The 22,653-nt window shown below is 35.9% G+C and overlaps 1 protein-coding gene across 1 annotated transcript in view; it reads right to left on the bottom strand.

Moving 5' to 3' along the window:
- PIK3C3 (phosphatidylinositol 3-kinase catalytic subunit type 3) overlaps positions 1–22,653 on the bottom strand; it is a 145,160-nt gene that overhangs the window by 63,989 nt on the left and 58,518 nt on the right. Inside the window, exons 10-15 of the mRNA XM_040478958.1 lie at positions 20,351–20,536; positions 15,605–15,759; positions 13,913–14,003; positions 7,923–7,990; positions 1,687–1,792; positions 62–178 (exon numbers count right to left, since the gene is read on the bottom strand). Of these exons, the coding sequence (XP_040334892.1) occupies positions 62–178; positions 1,687–1,792; positions 7,923–7,990; positions 13,913–14,003; positions 15,605–15,759; positions 20,351–20,536 (723 nt within the window). The remainder of the gene's footprint in view (positions 1–61; positions 179–1,686; positions 1,793–7,922; positions 7,991–13,912; positions 14,004–15,604; positions 15,760–20,350; positions 20,537–22,653) is intronic.

Genomic DNA, 22,653 nt, shown 5'->3' on the forward strand with positions numbered 1-22,653 from the left:
AGTATTTTATGATACCAAGACATCATTAGTCAAAAATAAAAAGCAAAGCCCATAGGTTTACCTTTTTCTTACGATTTCCGCTTTCACGCTGCACTGCCTTCATTAGATGCACCAAACGATCTACAAACGTTTGCTGAGCAGCCAGTAAAGAACGCATAACTCTGACAGACTTATCACCCTGAAGGGATTCAAAGGAAAGGAAAATTAGTTCTGTGTAGCATAATGATCAGGGTTTCTTTAATAGCATGGGTGATCTTTATTTATTCTTCTAATAGCTACAAACTTCAATACAAAGTGAAATTGAAAAAGATTAATTATCTTGATTCAGAGATAATGAGAAAACTGCTAGCTTATTTAAACACTGCCAACTCTTCCAAAGTTGAAAATTATCTGAGTCTTCAGCGAATACTAATCTATCAAAAACAGCACTTTTTTTCAAATACAACCATGTGATAAGATAGAATTCATTCACCCAAAATGCATTCGCTCATTGACTCAGTAAGTATCTGAAAGCCTATGATGTCTTTAGAAATGCACTGGGCATATGGTAGAAACAATATCACCTTCAAGGAACGAAAACTCTACTGGGGAAAAAAAAAAAAAAAAGGAAAGCACTCAAATAGCAACATAATGCATGCTTGCTTCGTAAAATGTAAGTTATAAAAATTAAATGCCATAAAGTCTTATGTAGTGAATACCCAGTTCATAAAATATTATAAAATACATTTTCTCATTTAATCTTCTCAATAAACTGATAAGGGTGGCTTATCAGTATGAGAGCAAATGTTATCATCCTCATTTTGAAAGTGAGGAAATTTAAGCTCAGAGAAAATGAAATTTCTTCACAAGATGACAAAAGCTGTGACAGACTGACGTTAGAAGAGACAACCAAGTACTTATCTGCCAATAAGCTAAATGCAGAGAAGTTCTGAGAACTATAGAAATGTTTAGGCTCAAAGAGCTCAATAAGATGTGCTTTAAAATTTTAAGAACATGAAACATGAAACTGCAGATAAAAGATGCTGTGAAGTAATATACTTCTGCAGCAAATCACAGATCAATGATGTGGCAGTTCTCACTGCCCATGCACCCTCTGCTGGCTGCACTGTGCCACAGTGCTTTAAGAATCACAACACCTAAGAGGAGAAAATGGCTTTACGTAGATTTTAACAACCGTTAAGGAAGCAAAAATATAAGTTATGTAGTAAGTACCTGCAATATGACCATTGTCAAATTTCTAAAAATGTACCTATCTTGATAAACAAAATAGAAAAGACAAAGGGAAATAAAAAAGCAAAGTTCTGGAATTTGTTACATGTATAGTTTTATTTCATTAAATCAGAAGTCAACGAACTTCCTGTAAAAGATCAAGGAAGAAACACTTTAGGTCTTGTTGGCCATACAGTTTCCATTTCAACTATACAACTGTTATTGCAGTGCAAAAGTGGCCATAAACAATATGAGAACAAATGAACATGATCATGTTCCAATAAAATTTTACATATGAACACCAAAATTTGAATTTTACATAATTTTCCAATGTCACAAGATACTATTCTTTTTGGTTTTTTCTACCATTTAAAAACATCAAAACCACCCTTAGCACATGGGACATACCAAAACAGGCAACAGACCAGATCTGGCCCATGTACGGTGTTTTTGGCAACCCCTACATTAAATGGTTACCTTCAACAATGCTTGGCTGAATCGTCTCATTACATTTAAGTACATCTCATGGGTCTTTGGATCTCTCTGCTGAGTGTCCTGATCTTCACATTCCACTATCACATACCTTAAAAATTCATAAGAGGTGAAATGACACTCAGATTCATTTTGTAAATACATATTCTTTTCCACAAAACTTGATTAATTCACATTTGCAAAAAATAAGTGGAAGAAATGAAACATATTCTTCCATCACTCTTTAAAAGTGGAAAATTAGGGGCACCTGGGTGGCTCAGACAGTTAAGCATCTGACTCTTGATTTTGGCTCTCACAGTTTGGGAGTTCAAGTCCTGAATTGGGCTCCATGCTGATAGTGTGGAGCCTGGTTAGGATTCTCTCTCTCTTCTTCTCTCTCTGCCCCTCCCTCACACACATGCAGTCTGTCTGTCTGTCTCTCTCTCTCTCTCTCTCTCTCTCTCAAAATAAATAAACTTTAAAAATTTTAAAAACAATAAAAGTGGAAAAGTAGGGCACATATACAACCATTTATAAAAAAGTAAATTAATAACAATAACGCCTTAATTTGTATAATATCCTAGATGTTCTTTTGATGCCAACATTTTCTCCTAATACTTTATAAGGTACATACAGCATTACCATCCTCAGAAATCATCTAAGCTCCCATGTCTACCAAGTAACTCAAACAATATTTTCATAATCTGTGTAATACTTTTGTTATTACACATGGCTCTCTTATTTTGAAAACTACTCTGAAGCTAACTTCTCATTTACATACTTTTGCAAAATAATTTTAAAATTTTTTTTTCCCATCCAATCTCCCCATTTCTCAAAAATCCATATATAATCATATATAAATTTGTGTATCACAAAATTATGGTTTTAGAGGGTTAAAGAAATTTTTAATATATTTTTACACCCGAACTGCTTATATAATTGCCAAGTCATATAACCACTGATCTGAATTAGATCTCAGACACCAATGTTTTCTAACTCCTCTCATGGGAACAAGCCATACTAACAAACACATTTTATATCACAACTCAGGACACACAGCCATGTGGGTACACACAGATGCCCAAAAAACGGAAAAAAAGTTTCAAAAATACTCCATAAACAATATGTTAATATTTGCTACTCTGTTCTATTTCATTTTTCTTTAAATAACAAATGCTAGACTGTGAGGCTTTAAATTGATTTCAGTGGATCAATTTTTTAATATTTATTTATTTTTGAGAAAGAGAGACAGAGCACGAGCAGGGAAAGGGCAGAGAGAAAAGAAGACACAGAACCTGAAGCAGGCTCCAAGCTCTGAGTTGTCAGTACAGAGCCCAATGCGGGCTTGAACCCATGAAACGTGAGATCACGACCTGAGCCGAAGTCGGACGCTTAACCTACTGAGCCAACCAGGTACCCTGAAAGAGAATCTTAAGCAGGCTCCATCCTCCGTGTGGAGCGGACAGGGTACTTGATCTCACAACCATGAGATCATGACCTGAGCCAAAATCAAGAGTTGGGTACTCAACTGACTGAGCCACCCAGAAGCCCCCTAAATTTTTCTTCTTTAAACTATCTTCATAATGTTCCACCTGTATTAACAGAAACATCAATGGTTCCCTCTTGACTACCATTTTAAATTTTAATATTTATTTATTTTTGACAAAAAGAGAGAGACAGAGCATGAGCAGGGAAAGGGCAGGGAGAGAATCTGAAGCAGGCTTCAGATTCTCTGAGCTGTCAGCACAGAGCCCGATGTGCGGTTCGAACTCACGAACCATGAGATCCTAACCTGAGCCCAAGTCAGACACTTAACCGACTGAGCCACCCAGGTGCCCCTTGACTATGTTAAAACAGTTGCTGTGGCCCCAAGCATCTGGTTCAAACGTCCACTATCCTCAATGTATGCACACACACTGCAGTCAGGTCAGTCCCCTAACCACTCCTAGTATGCACCCACTTGGTGCTCTTGCTCATGTTGTAGGAATTTCCAGAAAGACCTTTCAGTCTCCACCTTTCCATATTCTACTCACCCTTCAAGTACAGGAGACACTTGATCTCTTCTAGGAAGTCTTCACAGACCCTGACGAGTTCACTCTTCTCTGATTTCCTAGAATAGGCCTTGCCACTCAGACAACTTGTGCTGATGTTACCTAGCTCATCACTGTTTCATGTGTTTAACTCTTAGTTCCCTTCATAGATTACAAAGAAACTGATGCCATATGCCATATCTTAAAATTTTTCAGCAGCCCCAGATACACCCCTAATAGTCCTACACACAGAAAAATTTTAAGGACTGATAAAAGTAAAAGCCTCTCTACCTCCTCTAGTAGCCAACCAGTGCAATGGTTTACCATGATAATAGCAGCTGTTCTGAAGTCGTAGAGTTGCACAACCTAGAATTTTCTGTAAAGTGGAATGAAGAACTGAACCATGACCTTACAGCCACCATATCATGTTCCCAACAGAAGTTCTAAGCCAAAAATTCAAGAAGGCGTTCTTTAATCTTGAATCAAGATTCAAGAGCCATAGGATACATATGACTAAATAGTATTTATACTAATAAAATTAATTAAAATCAAACAAAATTTAAAATGCAGTGTTTCAATCACACATTCTACATTTCAGGTGTTCAGTAGCCTTATGTGCAGCATTATAGATAATTTCCATCACTGCAGAAAGTTTCATTGGACAGCTCTGTTGTAGATGAATAAGCTAGAACAGTTAAGATAAACTCCTGTTTCCTATTCACAGTATTCCAAACTGTTTGGTCATTTCAGGACACTACCTAGGAGTGTTAAATAGACAGTGATTCTAAACTATAAAACTGCCAACACAGTCCTATTCAAAACCTATCCAAAACTTTCCATCCTTTAAAGTCCTTGACTATCTCCATCACCTTAGTATATTAATTGTCTTTTTCTGTGTGTTTACACAGAAATTCACTTCCAAATGAACAATACAGATAACCAGAACATATAGCCATTGCTTTGTTCAGGTCTCCCTGACCACCAAGTAAACACACAATGGTCACAGCTATTTCCTTTGACTGAGGGTCTACATTGATGCTCAGGATAAAGGTCAAAACTCTTCCAAGCCAAAGTTCTTCTACAAAAAGAAAAGTCCATCTAAAATACAGATGACAGTGTCATTTATATCATGACAATTATATATGAAGGACAAATTTAGATCAAGACTAAAAGACGTAGATTTGAATCATTTCTGAATCTTCTGGTCACAGCAGTAAGTAGATTCTACAAAGCACTCTAAGGTATTCCCTTGAAACCTATCATCTTCAAGTAGAAATGCAGACAAAACTGTCCAGGTACCCATTGTAAGATGACATCAGTGGGCTACCTGCTTCCTGGCAATTTCATTTTGTGAGGTAAATAACCTTTATTACCTTGAAAGGTCTTAACAGTCATACAAAAACATGTCAAAGCATCCAAAGTTTACTTTCAATTTCGACATACTGGAATAGCTATAAAAATAAAAAAGTGGAACGATTTATAGATCCTGATGCCTAACACTTTACAGATTGGAGACTATAACTCCCCTCTGTGGCTTAAAAGGTTGACACTATTCATTTTAAAAGGATTGTCTGTACAACTATAGGCCCCTAAGGATTCAGCTATAGCAGGAATCCCATTTAAATCACTGGAAAGGCAACAAATGAAAAAGGAAATTCAAAATGTTCAGAAGAAAATAGCACAATCAATTAAAATTTTTATGTTATATAATAAGAGTACGCTTAGAGTGAGAGGCCTTGAAATGTTACATTTGATTAATATTTTTATACTATTTTGTCCATGTTCAAAGGAAGAGAATGACCATTTTAAACCAAGTACTGAAATTATTTTCCATGTTTTCACCCAACAATCACAAAAGCAGTGTCTACCAACGTCAGAAGCCCCCATCAATAGCTTTTTCCTCCCTGTGAGTATTTCTGAATATGTAATATGCAGACTGTAACTACAGGAAAAACAATTACTCCTCTGAGAAGGAACAGACACAGCACATGCTATTGCTTCAATGAATCAGAGATATAGCAGGAAAACACAAATCAAATCTAAGTTTGATGGAATGCTTCTAAGACTGGGAGTTGGAGTTGCACTTTGTTTATCGTCTATGGAGAAAAAAAAAGCACTCTTTCTGAATGGAAGCTACTGCCTTGTTGGAAATTGTTCCTCTAACAGGGTTCCTATTGTTTAGCTGTTTTCAAAACGGTTTGAAAATTTTCCTACTTGAAATAAGAGATCAAAGTTTCTATCACAACTAACTTGAGATTCTACAATGAAATCTGGTCTCCAATTAAATCTGAATACAGAATTTTAAAACACCATTTAATCAGTATATGCACACATAGCTCTTACAAAAGTGACTACTCTAGACTATAAATTCTGAGCCAGAGAAAACTCTTTATAGATAGTGCGAGAAAAGAAAAATACCTATAAAGGTATTTTTAAGTAAATGACTTAAAAAATTAAAACTTAATTTAAAAATACCTGAGAAGCTTGTAAGTACTTACTCAAAAACTCAGCAACATGCTGAGTGCTACATTTTTTTTTATTTACTTTTAAATATTTACTTAGATGTTCATGAGGAAATTTTCCATAACACCAGTGAATAGACACACATTTAAGAAATTAGATTGGAATATGGAGAACATTAGGAAGCAAGAGATTACATTACAAAGAAATAGATATTTGCTAATATGTGAATTTCCAAGTAAACTTTTCAAAATAAAAATGGTGATTAACAACTAGACAAAACATTCTGTGGGTGTTTTTTAAGGACATACTGAAATTTATTGTGAAAGAAATGTAGTTTTATGAATATTATATTACACTGCTAAAACAAAAGTAGGAACTATTTTTCTTTCCATTACTAAGATCAATAGGGAAAAAAAAAGTACAGGTTCCAAAGCATTGGGGGGGGGGGGGGGGGGACGGGGGAGACAAATTTAGTCACAATTGTTGATAGCAGTTTTTCTTCATCATAAAGGGAACCATAAAGGTTAAAACTAAACAATTATTTACTGTTTATGTCCATAATGGACAGCTATGTTTGTATAAGTCCTCTGATTTAGTTGCCTATTTCTTGGCTACAAGGGGAGTGTCCAAAATAACATTATGTTTGGAGAATGGGGGAATGAAGTTAAGGCTTGATTTGATCTACAGCACAGTTTTCCAAACTCAGTCTAAAACAAGATAGTATTTTGTTTCATTTCTTCATGGAAAGCAAAATGCCTCATTATACTTCAAAAATAATGAGTTTTCAAAATGGGTATCTATTCATTTCTACTGTTTAAACAAACACAGTCAAGGAGTATTTTAGATCAGAGATAATTTCCATAGTTAAATACTATCCAGTATGTCAATAAGTTTAAACATTTCTGAATGTACAGAAGGCTTCAGGTAAGGCTGGCCCAGCTGGCTTGGACCTTCATTTGCTCTATAAAACTGGATAAGTCTCTCTTGTCTAGTGTTTAAACACTATGCCTTCTTTCATTTAACCAATATATTACTCATTGGGGCTTAAGCTACTTGTCCTTTCCACTTTAATATCCTGTGACAGATAAAGGGAGCCAAGCCTCATATTACTTGTGTCTCAGGAAATCAGTCAAACTTTCTATGGCCTTAGTTTCTCTTCCTTCAACTCAAAAGGGAACCTTTCTCATGTAAAATACAGATACTTCTACTTGCCCTATTTAACTTCATGGGAACAAGTGAGAAAAGGTCACTGAAAGTATTCTATAAATGGCAAAGTGCTAAGTAAATGATCTAATTCTAACTGAGGTTCTACCCAGTTGAGTTACATCATGCCTCTCTCTGCCTCAGTTTCTTCATTTATGAGAGAGGTAATTTCAAATTCCAACTTCCTGTGTTTGCATGATTCCAATGTTTTGTTAAACAATGTGAAAATACACACTCCTCAAGGACTGTGATGTATCATACTTTACTTAAATAGCATAAAAGGCAAACAGACATCAAACTGCAAAACCATTACCCAGTTTTATCTTAGATCGTGGCAAATCAGTAAAGGGAAGACAAACAGTGGTGCCAACAAGCATTTCCACGAGCACAGTTGTAAAGAAGCACAGCCAGAGAGATGTAAGTACTACATTTAGGCTTTTGATGACTTCTTATACCTTATTTTAAACTGCCTTTATGTTTATAGTATGGGGAAAAAAATAGTCCTCACCAGTAATAAGAAAATAAACAGAAAATTATTTCACATACCAGTATAAATAATTAGCCAGTGTTGAGTTTTTGCAGGCTCTTGATATCAAGAAGGTACAGAGATCTTGCTGAAAGAATTAAAAGAAATGTATATTTATTACCATCTGCTAATAACAAGAAGGAAAGAAGAGAGTCTATGTTTGTCTATCGTTTTGATCTACATATCTCGTCACAGATCAGATTTTCACATGTCCATCTATCCCACCATCCCTTCATCCAATATTTATTCTCAATCAGGCAGAATATGAGAGGCTAACGACGTCACAGTTCACAGAGTTACTTGTCCTACTAGAGTTTAACACTTCGTGGAGGACAGACATCAAAGAAAGTCAGAGGAATAATTCAGATCACAGGAGGTCAGAAAAGGCAGCGATGGGGATGTGATATTAGGCAAGACCAAAATGACACTATGTACAGGGGCCCTAAACTTGACTGTTAAAGAAATTTTAAAGAGGCCTGGTAGAGCTAAATATGGTGAACATGAAAGTAAAGGAGGCTGAAAAAGCAGGCAAAGCCCAATTGTGCAAGACCTTTAAGGTCATACTATTGAGTATGGATTTTGTCTGCAAAGCAATGGATACCAAACAAAAGGTCTTAGGCAGAAGAATGAGATGATCTGATTTCTATTTTATGAAAATGACTCCAGCTGCTCTGAGAAGTATAGGCCTGAGATCAGTTAGGATGCTTATTACAGTAGTCTGCAAGAGTGAACCTTGAGAATGAAGATGGAGAGGAAAAAACAGATTTTTAAAACATTTGGGAAGTATAATTAATAAGACTTGCTGACGGAAAGGAAGAAGGAAGGAAAAGAATGGACAGTAACTTCCAAATGTATAGGTTTAACAAATGGGCTGATCTGCTACTTCACAGATGGAAATTCCAACCGAGGAACAGGTTGGAGTGTGGGGAAAGAGTTGTATTTTGAAATATTAACTTTGAAATGCCTGTCGGATATATAAAGGAGATCAAGTAGGTTTCTGGATATATGAATCTAAAACTCAGATGAGAGAAATGTGCAAGATATATAAATTTGAGTTTATCAGTACTGCCTGGGGCAAGAGTATAAATTGAGACCTTGAGGAACATTAAAATGTCAGGCAGCAGAGAAAGTGCTGACAAAGGGAACTGAGAAGGCGCAGCCAGAGAAGTGAGGAGGAAAACATGGGCTGTACAGTATCATCTAAACCATGAGAAGTGTCCTTCAAGAATGGAGCCATTTACTTTGCTGAATACTGCAAAGAGGAACTGAGAAGTATATATAACCACAAAAATTAAAGTCATTTCCCACTTTAGCAAAGTAAGTTTTGATATAAAGATGGGAAGCCAAGGCCAGAATGATGTGGATTAAAGAATGGAAAGAAAGGAAGAAGAGTCAGTTTGTACAAACAACTCCTTTTAGAAGCTTGATCATAAAGGTGCTGTTTCAAAGGATATGGTGTCAAGAGTTTTTTTTGTTTTGTTTTGTTTCATTTTTTAATTTTTCAGATAAGAGATACTGAGATATTTGAATATTTCTACCAGGAAAAGAAGAGAATGTATCTTTGAAGGGAGTTATATTTCTTCTGTCTAAGAAAACAGAAAGAAAGGATGGAAAAGGATTCTGTAAATCCTGGTGATGGGAAATTGATACCATTCTTACCTAGTGACTTCTATTTGTTTCCATTAAGTGTGAGGCAAGTCATGAAGAACAGAGTAGAAAAAGTAGGAAGGAGTCACTGCAGAGCAGGGAGAGCAACCCAACCCACTGAGAGAAATTTAAGATGGCAGACAGCATTGAGTGCCCACCTGATGTCTATGATCATGAATTTAGAGTAATGCCAAAATGCTAGGCTATGTGCTTTTCTTCAGCAATACTCAGGTATAAAGCAATTAGGTAAGTAGCCTTATCAAGAGCTGAGATTTCACTAGGGGAACTGAAGGTACTAATAAAAAAAATGACTAAAATGCTGAGCCAAGGGATAAAAGCTATATTCGGAGGAAAGCAAATATTGAAGGGGGCTGATGAACAAAAAAAGGGGTAGAGATCAACAGACTAGAAGTGTCTATGTGGTAGGGGTATTTCAGAAAGTAAGCTCTAGTAATAAAAGGTTGTTATCACAAAGCAGATATGCCAGATGCTGTCAGAAGTGGCAAGAATTTTATCTAATTTTAGAGCCAAAACCTCAGCACTAGATTTTAAATGGGCAACATTTAAATGTCCAGTAAGGAAATGCCTCAACCAGAAAGCCATAATACTGAATCCATGTATATAACAGGTAGAATCTAAGCCTAAAGTTTATCTCTGGCTTTCTGAGAAGGACATTATGGTCTTATATAGTTTTGTAAATGTACTTGAATAGAGAACACATATTTCACTTGACAGTGTGCTGTTTTCATTAAAAAATGATTTACAGAGCTTATATAAACAGGGAAGAATTAAATATAAAAATATTTGTGAAACAAATGTACTTTTTGCTAGTACATATATATGTACTATCAATTTTTAAACTCAATTTAGGTGAGCAATTTTTAAAATTTTAAAACAACTAGAAAAAAATGTGCTTTAGGGAAAAAAATGATCTCCTATTAAAGGTCAAAGATATAAAAAGAAACAGTAAATAAGAACACAGATAAATACCTCTAAATACTTATTACTACTGTTTACAACAATAATATTATCTAATTAGGGAATTAAATAAGATAGGACTGAGTCACTGGGTAAAAGTGACATACAAGTAAAGAGGTACACTGTTTTGGAGGAGGATAATACTTCTTATGCCAAATTTAAAAGATGGATGTTAAAATATCTACCACAGTTAAAGAACTGATAAAGACAATATAACCTCCAAGTTAGGGGTAGAGACAAAGGATAGGAAGGGGATCCAGCCAAATAGAGGCAAGGAAAAAATATTTAAGGAGAGAAAAGTACCAACACATAAGATGAGGAAATAAATCCAAATAGAGCTCTAAACACAATAAAAATGGGGTAAAACCTCCAGTTAAAAGACAATAGTGTTAAACAGGATTGAAAAACGAACTCTAGCTATATGCTTTCCAGAGAAAAACTCAAATGAAAGGACTGAAAAGTGTACCAGTGAACACTGATCAAGACGAAGTTCCATTACTATCAAACAAAACAGACTTTAAGGCAAATAATATGATTAAATATAAAGGAGGTCATTAATAAACAGTGATAAAAGAATCAATTTACTCGAATGCACCTAATAAAACAGTTTCAAAATATTTAAAGCAAACATCAACAGGGGGCAAAAAGGAGAAATTGACAATTCTACCATGATACAGGGGTATTTTTACCCTAATTCTTAAGATATCAAACACAGAAAAACTTCAAGCTTGTTCTAGTGATAAATGTACAATAGTGTACCCAACAATTGGGGAATATATCTTCTTTTCAAGAATCCAGGGAATTTATGGAAAATGACCATATTTGTGCAATTAGATTAGCTGAGTTTCTATTTTGTTTCTAACATTTGGCCAGACATGCATAGTGGTTTCCTAAAACTCTAAGAACAGGGAAAGGAGTGATGGGAAAAGGCAAGACACTCCTCAAGTGCCAAAGAGAAGACAAGAATGTTAGTATCTGCAGTGATAAGAGAGGGAATTTCAGCTTGGTCAGATAATAATACCTAGACATCTCTAAACACTTAATCATTTAGAAGTACCTTAAAGGGGATGACTGCATGTGCAGCATTATTACTCTGCTGGGAGCAATACAGGAAAGGGGAGGGAAAAAGTACTCAAAATAAGTCCCAGTGCTTTCTGGGAAAGCTTGAATTACATAAACCCTTTAAGAAACTATTCAGCTGAGAAAAGGCAGAATGGCTTAATCACTAAGTAATAACAGGTCAAACAGACATGTACAATGGTGTATCCAAAAATTGGGGAATATACCTTCTTTCACAAGAGAAGGAATCAGAAATATGTAAAAACTATTTTTATTTTTAGCCTAAAGTTCGAGTGACAGTGTGTACAACTGTATTCTGAATATAACATTCAGAATCCAATCACCTCACACACTCTTCAATGTAAACTATCCTAGTTTAAGCCACCAACAAGTCTTATGTGGATTATTTTAATAGCTTCTCAGTAAAAGTCATTTGGTAACATGGCCTACAAGGCCCTGCATGGCTAATCTCCCGCTGTTTCTTGGACTCATTCTTCTCCCATGCTCCCTTCTGCTCACTCTCTGGAGCTAGGCATCCTCTGCTCTTCCTCACACACTTAAGCTCTGGCCTCTATACTGGCTGTTCCCTCTGCCTCACATGCTCCTTTCCCCAGACCATCCACATGGTTGTTCCCTCACTTCTATCACCTTTACAAAAGATGTTACTTTTTCAGGGAGGCCTTCCCTGACTGCTTTTCAAAATCACAACTGTCTAACCCCACCCCAACACCCCCTAATCATCCCTCTCTGATTTATTTTTTCCTTAAAAAGTAGATATTATTATCTTTTCTACTATATATAAGTATCACTATCATCAGCCTAAACACCAGAATATAAGCTCCATGAAGACAAAGATTTTGACTCTTTTGTTCTCTCTTGCACCATCCCCCACACCTTGGATAGTTTCTGGTACATAATAAGAGCTTAAAAAATATGTGTGAGGGGTGCCTAGGTGTCTGTCGATTAAGCATCTGACTTTTGGTTTCAGCTCAGGTAATGATCTCAGGGCTCATGAGTTCGAAACCCGCATCAGGATCCACATTGACAGTGCAGACCCTGCTTGGGATTCTTTCTCTCCCTGTCTCTCTCTCTCTCAAAATAAATAAACTTAAAGAATGCTTGGGTGGCTCAGTTGGTTAAGCATCCAACTTCTTTCGGCTCAGGTCATGATCTCATGGTTCATGAGTCTGAGCCCCACATCAGGCTCTGTGCTGACAGCTCAAAGCCTGCAGCCTGCTTCAGATTCTGTGTGTGTCTCTCTCTCTGTCCCTCCCCTGCTCACACTCTCTCTCTCTCTCAAAAGTAAATAAAATTTTAAAAAAATTTAATATAAAAAATTAAATTAAAAATTTTAATTTACATTTAAAATCTAAAAAATTTTTAATATAAAAAATAAAAATTTTTAAAATAATAAATGAACTTTTTTTAAAAAAGTGTGTGAAAGGATGAATTATTGAATCAATCTATCAGTACCTTAGCTTTGAAAAGGCAAAACAATTAAACTGGAGCTAAATGGTTCTTTACTTAAAGGGCTCCCCTAAGGATTCTATGATCCTATAATGTAAAATTCTTTTTTAAATATTTCCTATTATATCAAAAGGTAGGCAGATATCAAACTCTGGTTAACGGTAATAAAAACAGGAATAATGCACTCATTAACATTATCTGACTAAAAGCAATATGCATATACATTAAAAAAAAATTAGCTGAACTTTCTAGTATCAAAGCATGTACTATTTGTTTTCAACATCAGAGATGTGAAAAGTTCTTCTCAAATTAGAAGTCTTGGGGAGAAATTCAACAACATACTACATCAGCTTCTGCAAATGTACTTCCAAAAGTACCTTTCAGAGTAGTGCTAGCCTATTTGGCCTATTTTACCTCAGAAATCAGTCTACTTATTTAGAAGAACTTCACTTAATTTTTCTCTATGTGTTAAAAACAGCTACTTAGTATAAAAGTCCCAGTATCAAAGTCATACATTTCTACAATGTAATCACAAATACCGACAATTACAGTAATATTCATAAATGTTAACAATAAATATTCTGAGTTTCCTTAATAAAATATTTACGCCCAGTTTATTTTCACATTTCTCATTAATCCATTTATATGCCCAAAGCACCAATAAAATGCCTTGAATTGACTATCTGGCACTTTTTGCTGAGAAGAAAGTCATAAACATACATCATAAAACAAGTTATTTAATAAGGTTGTAATATTTTGTTTATTAATCAAAATCAATGTTTTAAAGACCAACATAAAATGTTCATTTGAAATCTTATAAGATTTCTCCTGTAGGAAACTTGAAAAGCTTTGTACTCACCTCTAGATTTTCACCATCTGAACTGTCTTTTGTTTTGGATGCAGGAGGAGGGGAAGACACTGGAGGAAGAGGGCTGGTTATAATTTGGGAGCTGAAAAAGTAATAGGAGATATAACTGATAGGTAAAATACTCTGCCTATAAGAGAAGATATACATTTTTTAGCATAGTTCACCTCAGCTCTGTCTGGTTAAAGCATCACTTCCTAAAGCATGTTGTGTGCAACACTAGAGTCACATTATAGCCTGGAAAAAGCCTATAGTCAACAAATATGGGCCACAGTCCTCTCGGAAGATTTTTGTGCAAGCTGGCATATTAAAGGTTTTTGGTAAGTACTGTAGTTTTTTTAAAAGCCCATTTTAATTTAAACCACCATTTCCCAAACATTTCTGCCCACAAGAGCAGCCCATCTCTTTTTTTTTATCTTTTTACAAAATATAGAAGTTAGTGAGCAGCAGACCATAATTGGGAAATACTCAATTACAGCTTACATTACATTGTAAAATCTTAACAGACTTCTAAGAAAATATTCTAGGTGGCAGAAGTAAGAAAGAAGGTAAATAAGCATGACTGGAGACCGAAGACCTCCAATGTACAGTGGAAGACAAAGTCAAGGGTCTGTTCTTTTAAAAACAAAAAATATAAAGCAGACAATAGAAGAAAAAAAATGATCTTTCCCGTTTTTCTGTTCTTCTTCAAATGAAACACAGAAGATAAAAACAGCAGTATCATAATCATAGTGAAAAATTCAAAAACACAAACTTAAGCCCATGGGATAATTGTCATCATTGGACTAATTCAGGAAATCTGAATTCTAGACCTCATCTGTCATTAACAAATCTCATGACCTTCACAAAATAATTTTCATCAATGAGCCTCAGGTTTCTCACCCAAAGGTTCCTATTTGTCTCAAATTCTTTAAGATTTTATGGAAACCAAAATGGCAAGTAGAAAGAACGTGGGCTTTAGAGTCAACTCTACCATTTGCAGGATATAAGACTCTGGACAATTAACTTCTTGTTCAGTCCTTCATTTCTAAATTAGAGATATGAATATGTACTTCAGAGGGTTATTAAAATGACTTAATGTATGTGGGCCCCCTCACAGTGTCTGCTACAGAGGTGGGAGTTCTTAATTGTCATTGTTGTTAACAGCTTTTAATTCAAGTACTATGGCATTTTTTTTTATTATGACTACTAAAAAGGTGCAAAGCATAAAGGTGTAAAATATAAACTTTACAATAAAATATTTGAGTCCACTACCATGCCCCACCATTTGTTTTATTTTTGCATGAGCAGTTTCTAACTCTTACCAAGCACTATCTTAAGTGCTTTATGTGTATTAACTCATTTAATCTTCCAACAACCTGCAAAAATCAGTTACTATTATTATATTCCCATTTTTAAGATGAGAAACTGGGGCCAAGCAGAGATTATGCACCTTACACAAGTTTACACAGCTAGTAAGTGGCAGAGTCAAGATTTTCACTCAAGTATTCTGACTCCACAGCTTGCAAAACACTGCTCTGTAATACAGTAATGTGTGTTCTGTGAGTGCATATGTCACATTTATCGGTACAACTTTAAACTTAGTACCAACTAGGGCCTGGTACATCTAAGGAAAAAGGAAAGGAGAAGTTTGAAAAGAGGGGAGACTATTAGATTTGAACATAAGTCCTCCCTGCATATCCATACCTATCTATTTCTGCAGAATTGATTCCAGAATTTGACACACTCTCTGACACTGAACCCTGACTATCCTTCTTGGTAGGTTCTAATCCATTCTTTATGTCATCAAAATTTTCATATTTGAGAGCCTGGACCAGCTGTAATAGGTACATCAACAAATCCTGGAAAACAAACAAACAAAAATAGGCTAATATTAGAAAAACAAATGCAACTGATTATAGACATCATTTATTCTTAAATATCAAGCTAACAGTTTAGTTTCATCTACCACTTATCAGCTGTGCTACTTTTGGCAAGTTACTGGGTTATTTAACCTCTTGCTGCCTCACGGGGTCCTCATCTGTAAAATGGACAAATCTACACCTTAGAGATAAGTTGTGAGGATTAAATCAGTTAATAGAAGAAAGTCACAAAACAGTGCCTGGCACAGAGTAAATGGCCAACAAATGCATTTAAAGTGGTATCCAAAAAGCAAGGCAGAAAACAAAAACAAGGATTAAGATGGTTTGTGTAAAACTAAAAAATTTAGAAAGGATCCTTTTTTCAGCAATAGATCAGAAAACGACATTTTATGTCTAAGATTTCATAAGAAACTCCAAATTTTCAAGTTCTCAAAGAATTCCTGTTTCATAAACTTTTCTGGTTAGGATTTTTTTTTTTAATCCTGAGTCCTTTCTTCTTTTTTTTCCTTGAGAGCTCAGGTTTTAGAGAATTTGGGTTGCTACCTAAATGGAAAAATCCTATAAAACAGACATTTTAATTTTAACACTCTTGGTTACAGGAAAAGCTTACTTTCCTGCCAACTAGCAATAATGGCTTAAAAAAACAAATGCCCAAGGTTAAATTTCCCATACTGATATTGACAATCAACACGATAATTAGGACTCAAAAGTGTCAACAAAATCGTTTTTACTTTTCTGAGTTTTCCTTTAATGTAAAAAGACTCTTCCAGTTTAATGTTTAGCATGGATATGAAGCCTATCTTACTCTCCATAAATGTAGTTCTTAGCCCTTCTCAATGACTATTAAGAAAACTCCCAAAGTGTCACTTTTAAAACCAATTATAAACTGAAGAAATCCACACAACTCAAACACTTTTTTAAAGTTTCATTATCTTCGAGTTCTACTTGCTACTCACCTAGTTAGCCCCTCAAAACTCATAATCAGAGAATTGTTGAGACTTGATGAATACCACCTCAATCTCAGTCTCCTCTTTAGGCCTATGAGCCAAGTGAAATCCCCTGTCAGAACTTCAGTCAGGATCCACACTTTCCTTCCTTACTTGTAACAGCTATAGAATTTTTAGTTATTTGCTTATTTACTCTTCATCTTCTCCAGTTTACTGCAAACTCCATGAGGACAAAGTCCACTCCCAACAACCTATTTTCCTTTACTTTATACTCTACTGTATTCTTTTTCGTACCTTTTTTCTTACATTGACATAGTCAATATTTTTATCATTATCTAAATAGCGACAGGGGAAGAATACACAGGATTTCACGACTAACTATGATTTTGCCACAAAAAAATTAAATAAAAGTTTAACTGGCCTATTCATTCATATTCAAATATATCAATGTCAGTGGCCACAGAAATCAAATGACTGTGTCAGAGCACCTCTACAGTGTTTTGTTCTCTAAAAATCTTTTTTTTTTTTTTAATGTTTATTTATTTATTTTGAGAGAGAGAGAGAGACAGAGACAGAGTTTGAGCAGGACAGGGGCAGAGCAAGAGGGAGAGAAAAAGAATCCCAAGCAGACTGTCAGCACAGAGCCCCATGCAGGGCTCGATCACACAAAGCATAAGATCACAGCCTATGCGAAAATCAAGAGCTTAACGGACTGGGCCACCCAGGTGCCCCAAAACCATTTTTTAACTGGAGTAATAAACATCTGATTTTCTACTATTATTTTGAGACTTATGACATCTAATAGCAATAGGTATGCTTTTTCAAAGGGAAAAAAGGTGAATTTCATAACAAAAAATTGATTAATATATTTAATGACAAATATCCTTCTCAGGAGAATTAAGTAATTGTGTTTCACTGCTAAGCATGCTTCGAAAATGCTGCTCAGTATATCACCTGTTATGTTTTCCCAATTATAGAAGACTTTCCACATGAAATCAAAAGGGCTATATCGTTATTAAATTCCCCACAAAGGAGGAATTCAGAAGAAAACGTTCCTCTTTTTGTCACTCATCACTATCGGATTTGTTGGTTTGGTATTCTATATTCAAACTATACTTTCCTTCATTTGTACAAAGTCTATTTGCTCATTATATAGTCACATCTTGAAAAACATAAAATTCCTCTAAGCATGAAGGACATAGCATTGGAGTAAAACAAAAGAAAAGATCAGGTTTCCATCTGAGGCAATTCAGTAAAATTTCCCAAGAGCTATGGAATATTATCTAGATAGTGATCACCATTTCTCTCAATAACAAGTTAATTCTAATGCTTCAGGGTACACAGGCAAAATTCCGTATCAAAAATCACTAAGTGACTTCCCATTTCTTATTGAATTAAGAGTAATTCTTCATATAGGCATTTACAGTTAGAAGGACACAGGTTCTGATCTTACATCCTGAACAGCTAGCTACATACATCCCACATTCCAGTTAAAGTGAAATACTTGCTATTTTCTTATTACTTTTCACTCTCCTTGCCTTTGCTGATTTTGGTCTCGCCACTTAAAATGTAAACTCATGTCCAACTGTGAACATTTACTCTTCCTTTAATGAGTATCTCAAATGCCACTTCCTCCTCAAACTCTAATGGGGAACCTCTCCTTTTGAACCACACAACAATAAGAAATACAGTTTTTAAAAAATTCCTAAAGGGACACCTGGGTGGCTCAGTTGTTAAGCATCCAACTTCAGTTCAGGTCATCATCTCATGGTTTATGAGTTCGAGCCCCACACTGGGCTCTGTGCTGACAGCTCAGAGCCTGGAGCCTGCTTTGGATTCCGTGTCTCCCTCTCTCTGCCCCTCCCTACTCACCTTCTCAGTCTCTCTCTCTCAAAAATAAACATTAAAGAAAAAAAAATTTATAAAAATAAAAATAAAAAATTCCTAAATAGAATATTAGCAAATTAAATTCAGAAAGGTATTCAAAGATTAAGATCTCTAAAACCTAAAAAAAACTACCATATTTTGCAATTTAAAGTGTACACAATGTTTCTATCATTATCCTCTACCTAATAACAAAAATTCTAAAATGGTCTGGAAATAGTTCAGTACCTGCATGAATACAGCTATCTCCAGAGACAATCAAATACTAAGCTAGAAGCTTGTGAGGGAATTGAAATAAGACAATCAAAAATTAGGACTGATAATTTTTCTATTTAAATTCTGAACCCACACGAAGGTACTGTCTTGACTGTAGCCCAGAGGCCTTTAGCTAAACGCTATGACTCATATCAAACATTGAGAATTAATGATTTAAGTTAAATTTCCAATTAATTTCACAATAAATATTTCAACATTTCTACATTTCAAATAAATATGTAATAAATTTTACTTGTGATACAGTAAAGACAGTGAGGAAGAAGATAATATGCTGAATCACAATGCTTAGGATTGCTTTTTGACAGGAAGAGTAAAAAACACTGTTCCAATAAAATTATACAACACCTGAGATTTGCCTCCAAATAATCCGGTGAAGGGTAGGAAAAGGGGAAGAGAAAGTAAGTGGTGTTACAGATGAAACAAGACTAGCTGTGAGCTGGCAACTGAAGATGGGTAAATGATATGTGAGCATTCACTAGACTATTTACTTTAGTGCTCATATTTTACTATAATTAAAGACATACATCGACCTTAGTGCTATGTTTTGCCACTACAAATTCAAAATGACTTTTTTTAAAAAAAGATCTTCAGTATTAGTTATTCTATGGAATCAACATTGCTATATACATCGAGACTTGAGAAAAGTTATCCTGTATCCCATAAGCCCTGCAGGCTAGCATAAATTATTAGGTTATGTTTGGAAAAGGCATTCATTCACCATATAAAAATTAGTACGTTAAAAAACTTGCTGGATTACTCTATCTTATTAGGAATAACTCCAATTCAAAATCCAGCAATGCTTTGTGTCCACAGAGTGTTCCTCCTTCCCTGGTGGTTTTATATGTATATAAATAGCCAGCATAAAGTTTGCAGGCTTGGCTTTCCAGAGGATTCAAAACCACCTTCAGAAAATCTACATATACACGTAATTGTCAGCAGCTGAAAGTTTAAAGGAGAAGTTTGAAGGAGAATAAGATGACCATGCATCTCTATGCTTTAAAGGCCCCAAGGGCTTCTCAAGGCTGCAATTAAATGTGGCTTGTTGTATACTGACTGATAGAGGGGATCTGAATTATTCCCTAGCTGGTGCCGCATTAAACCATTTTTCATTAGAATTCCTTTTTCCAGACAGAGCAATACAAGCTCTGCTGCCAGGTAAATGTCCTGGGAGAGATTGTCCTATCATGTAACAGATCAGGAAGTAAATTTTCATTTCACAGAAGAGTCCTTGGAGGAATATTTTAATTTTACTTCTGAAAACACACCTAGTATATCCTCTTCCCTTCTAAAAATCTCTCTTTCTCTCTCTCTGGTCTGGTCTACCTATCTCTCTCTCTCTCTCCCTCTCTCTACCCCCCCCCCCCCACACACACACACTGGACTGAGTGGGGAGGAGTAAATGAGTCTATAATCAGGCTCTAGTTTAAAATGTACCCAAAGAAGAGTAATGAGTAACAATGTACCTCATCATCTGCCTGTCGCAACCGGGCAACAGCATAACGCCTCACAGTTGGATTGGTGTAATGGGAGGATAAAAGCTCCAAGGAGTCCTCTACATCCATTGGCTTCCATTTTCCTAGAAGTTCCAATGCCTGTTTAGCCTCCTGAGGTAAATCCCAATTAACACATTTCAAGAATTTTGTTAAAGCCTAAAATCAGAAAAGATTTTAACATTAGAAACAACAGCCTATTTACCTGGGAAAAGGAAAGGTCAAGAGTGAGTAGGCAGTTTCCCACTTGGTCCTGATGACAAAGTCACAGAATTGATGACAGACTCCATGTGTAACCACTAAACATAGTTACACATATGTTCCTAGAAAAATACTGCAGGACAGAAAGAAAAAAAAAAAAAGCATGTTCCCTGTAACTTTACATTTTTCAGCTTAGTTTTTTCTTTGTTTTTTTTTTAAGGTTTTATTTATTTTTAACAGAGAGAGAGAGACAGAGCGTGAGTAGGGGAGGGGCAGAGAGAGAGGGAGACACAGAATCCGAAGCAGGCTCCAGGCTCTGAGTTGTCAGCACACAGCCAGACACGGGGCTCGAACCCACAAGCTGTGATGAGATCATGACCTGAGCCAAAGTCAGACACTTAACGGACGAGCCACCCAGTCTGAACCCACATGAAGGTACTGGCTTGTACCTTGTACCAGGCGACCCTACATTTTTCAAGTTAAACCACTATACAGAGCACTACAAATTTTTAAGTTTTCTTTGACTTTTCCTCATTTTCCTTTTTTATTTTAAAATAGCGCAGGCCTTGGGGTGCCTCCTTCAGTGAGGTATTCAAATTCGGCTCAGGTCATTATCTCACGGTTCCTGAGTTCAAGATCCGGATTAGGACTCTGCTGACAGCACGGAGCTTGGAGCCTGTTTCAGATTCTGTGTCTCCCTCTCTCTCTGCCCACCCCCCCACCCTCTCTCTCTCTCTCAAAAGTAAATAAACATTAAAAAAAAAAATTTTTAATAACAAAATAGTGCAGGCCTCAAGACATGGAAATAAAGAGGCGTACATATTCTCATGAGATGTTTTACAAACAACCTTCATTTTACAACATCAACATGGGACATGAAATATTGCAGCCAATAAATAAAAAGAGTTCAAAGTCAAGCAAAAGTACAATCCCTACCACGAACCTCACTCTCAAACCTCCCCAGGATCACTGGGTTTCCTAGATACTCACACATGAGGGCTCAAACTAAATTAAATATGTACATCTCTTACACAGAGAAGTAACTATTTTAAAAGACAAACAAAAACTCCACACAAACAAGCATAGAGAAAAACACAGAAGCAGCAACAAATATTCTATGATTCAGCTACCTGTTTGTAGTATCTTTCTGGAACCTCACTTCTTTAGACAAGCAGCATAACTATCTAAAGTTTTTACAAGATTGTCCAGGTAAATAAATGACCTTCGAGCATATCATTCATGGTTGCATACATAATAAGTGCTCTTTTAACAAGGTTGTATATTTGTTCTCCATAAAAAACTATCTCTATTGTCACATCTCCCCACTGGGAACAGTTTCCTGGCTGATCCCATTTTCTTCTTTCTCTTTGTCTATGAATTCATCTCTTGAACAAAGATAACTTTAAAATTTAAAATTCCTGGGGCACCTGGGTGGCTCAGTCGGTTAAGCGTCCGACTTTGGCTCAGGTCATGAATTTGCAGTCTGTGAGTTCGAGCCCCGTGTCGGGCTCTGTGCTGACAGCTCGGAGCCTGAAGCCTGCTTCGGTTCTGTGTGTCCCTCTCTCTCTCTCTCTCTGCCCCTCTCCTGCTCATGCTCTATTTCTGTCTCTCAAAAATAAACGTTAAAAAAAAATTTTTTTTTTTTATTTAAAATTCCTGTTCTGCCCAACTAAAATCTTTTCATTAGTAATCTAATACAGTTCTGAAGAAAATGCCCTTTTGGACAACAAAACACAGTTATTGGTTAGTATGACATAAAATGAACCCTAATGCCCATGACCTAACTTATTCTTGATTTAAGTAAATTAAGCAAAAAGGCCCGATGGAGATTATCTAGTCCAGTGCTCAAACTGTATATAATCTCAATGAAGTCAGTGGCTTGCCTGTCACCTCAAAATGGTGAAGAAGCTACACCCAAAACTGGGATCCACTAACTCTGAGCCCATGCATCTTTCACCAGATGGTTCCTCCCTACCATTAAGGCACTGCCATCTCCTAACTGGCTAAATCCATGCCCCATAGAGCCATTATTCCATCAACACTGATCTCCTAAATCCATTACCAATTCCTGTCCA

Source organism: Herpailurus yagouaroundi, unplaced genomic scaffold (assembly GCF_014898765.1).
Source record: "Herpailurus yagouaroundi ecotype Mexico unplaced genomic scaffold, PumYag 142, whole genome shotgun sequence".
In the NCBI taxonomy this organism is placed as follows: Eukaryota; Metazoa; Chordata; class Mammalia; order Carnivora; family Felidae; genus Herpailurus; species Herpailurus yagouaroundi.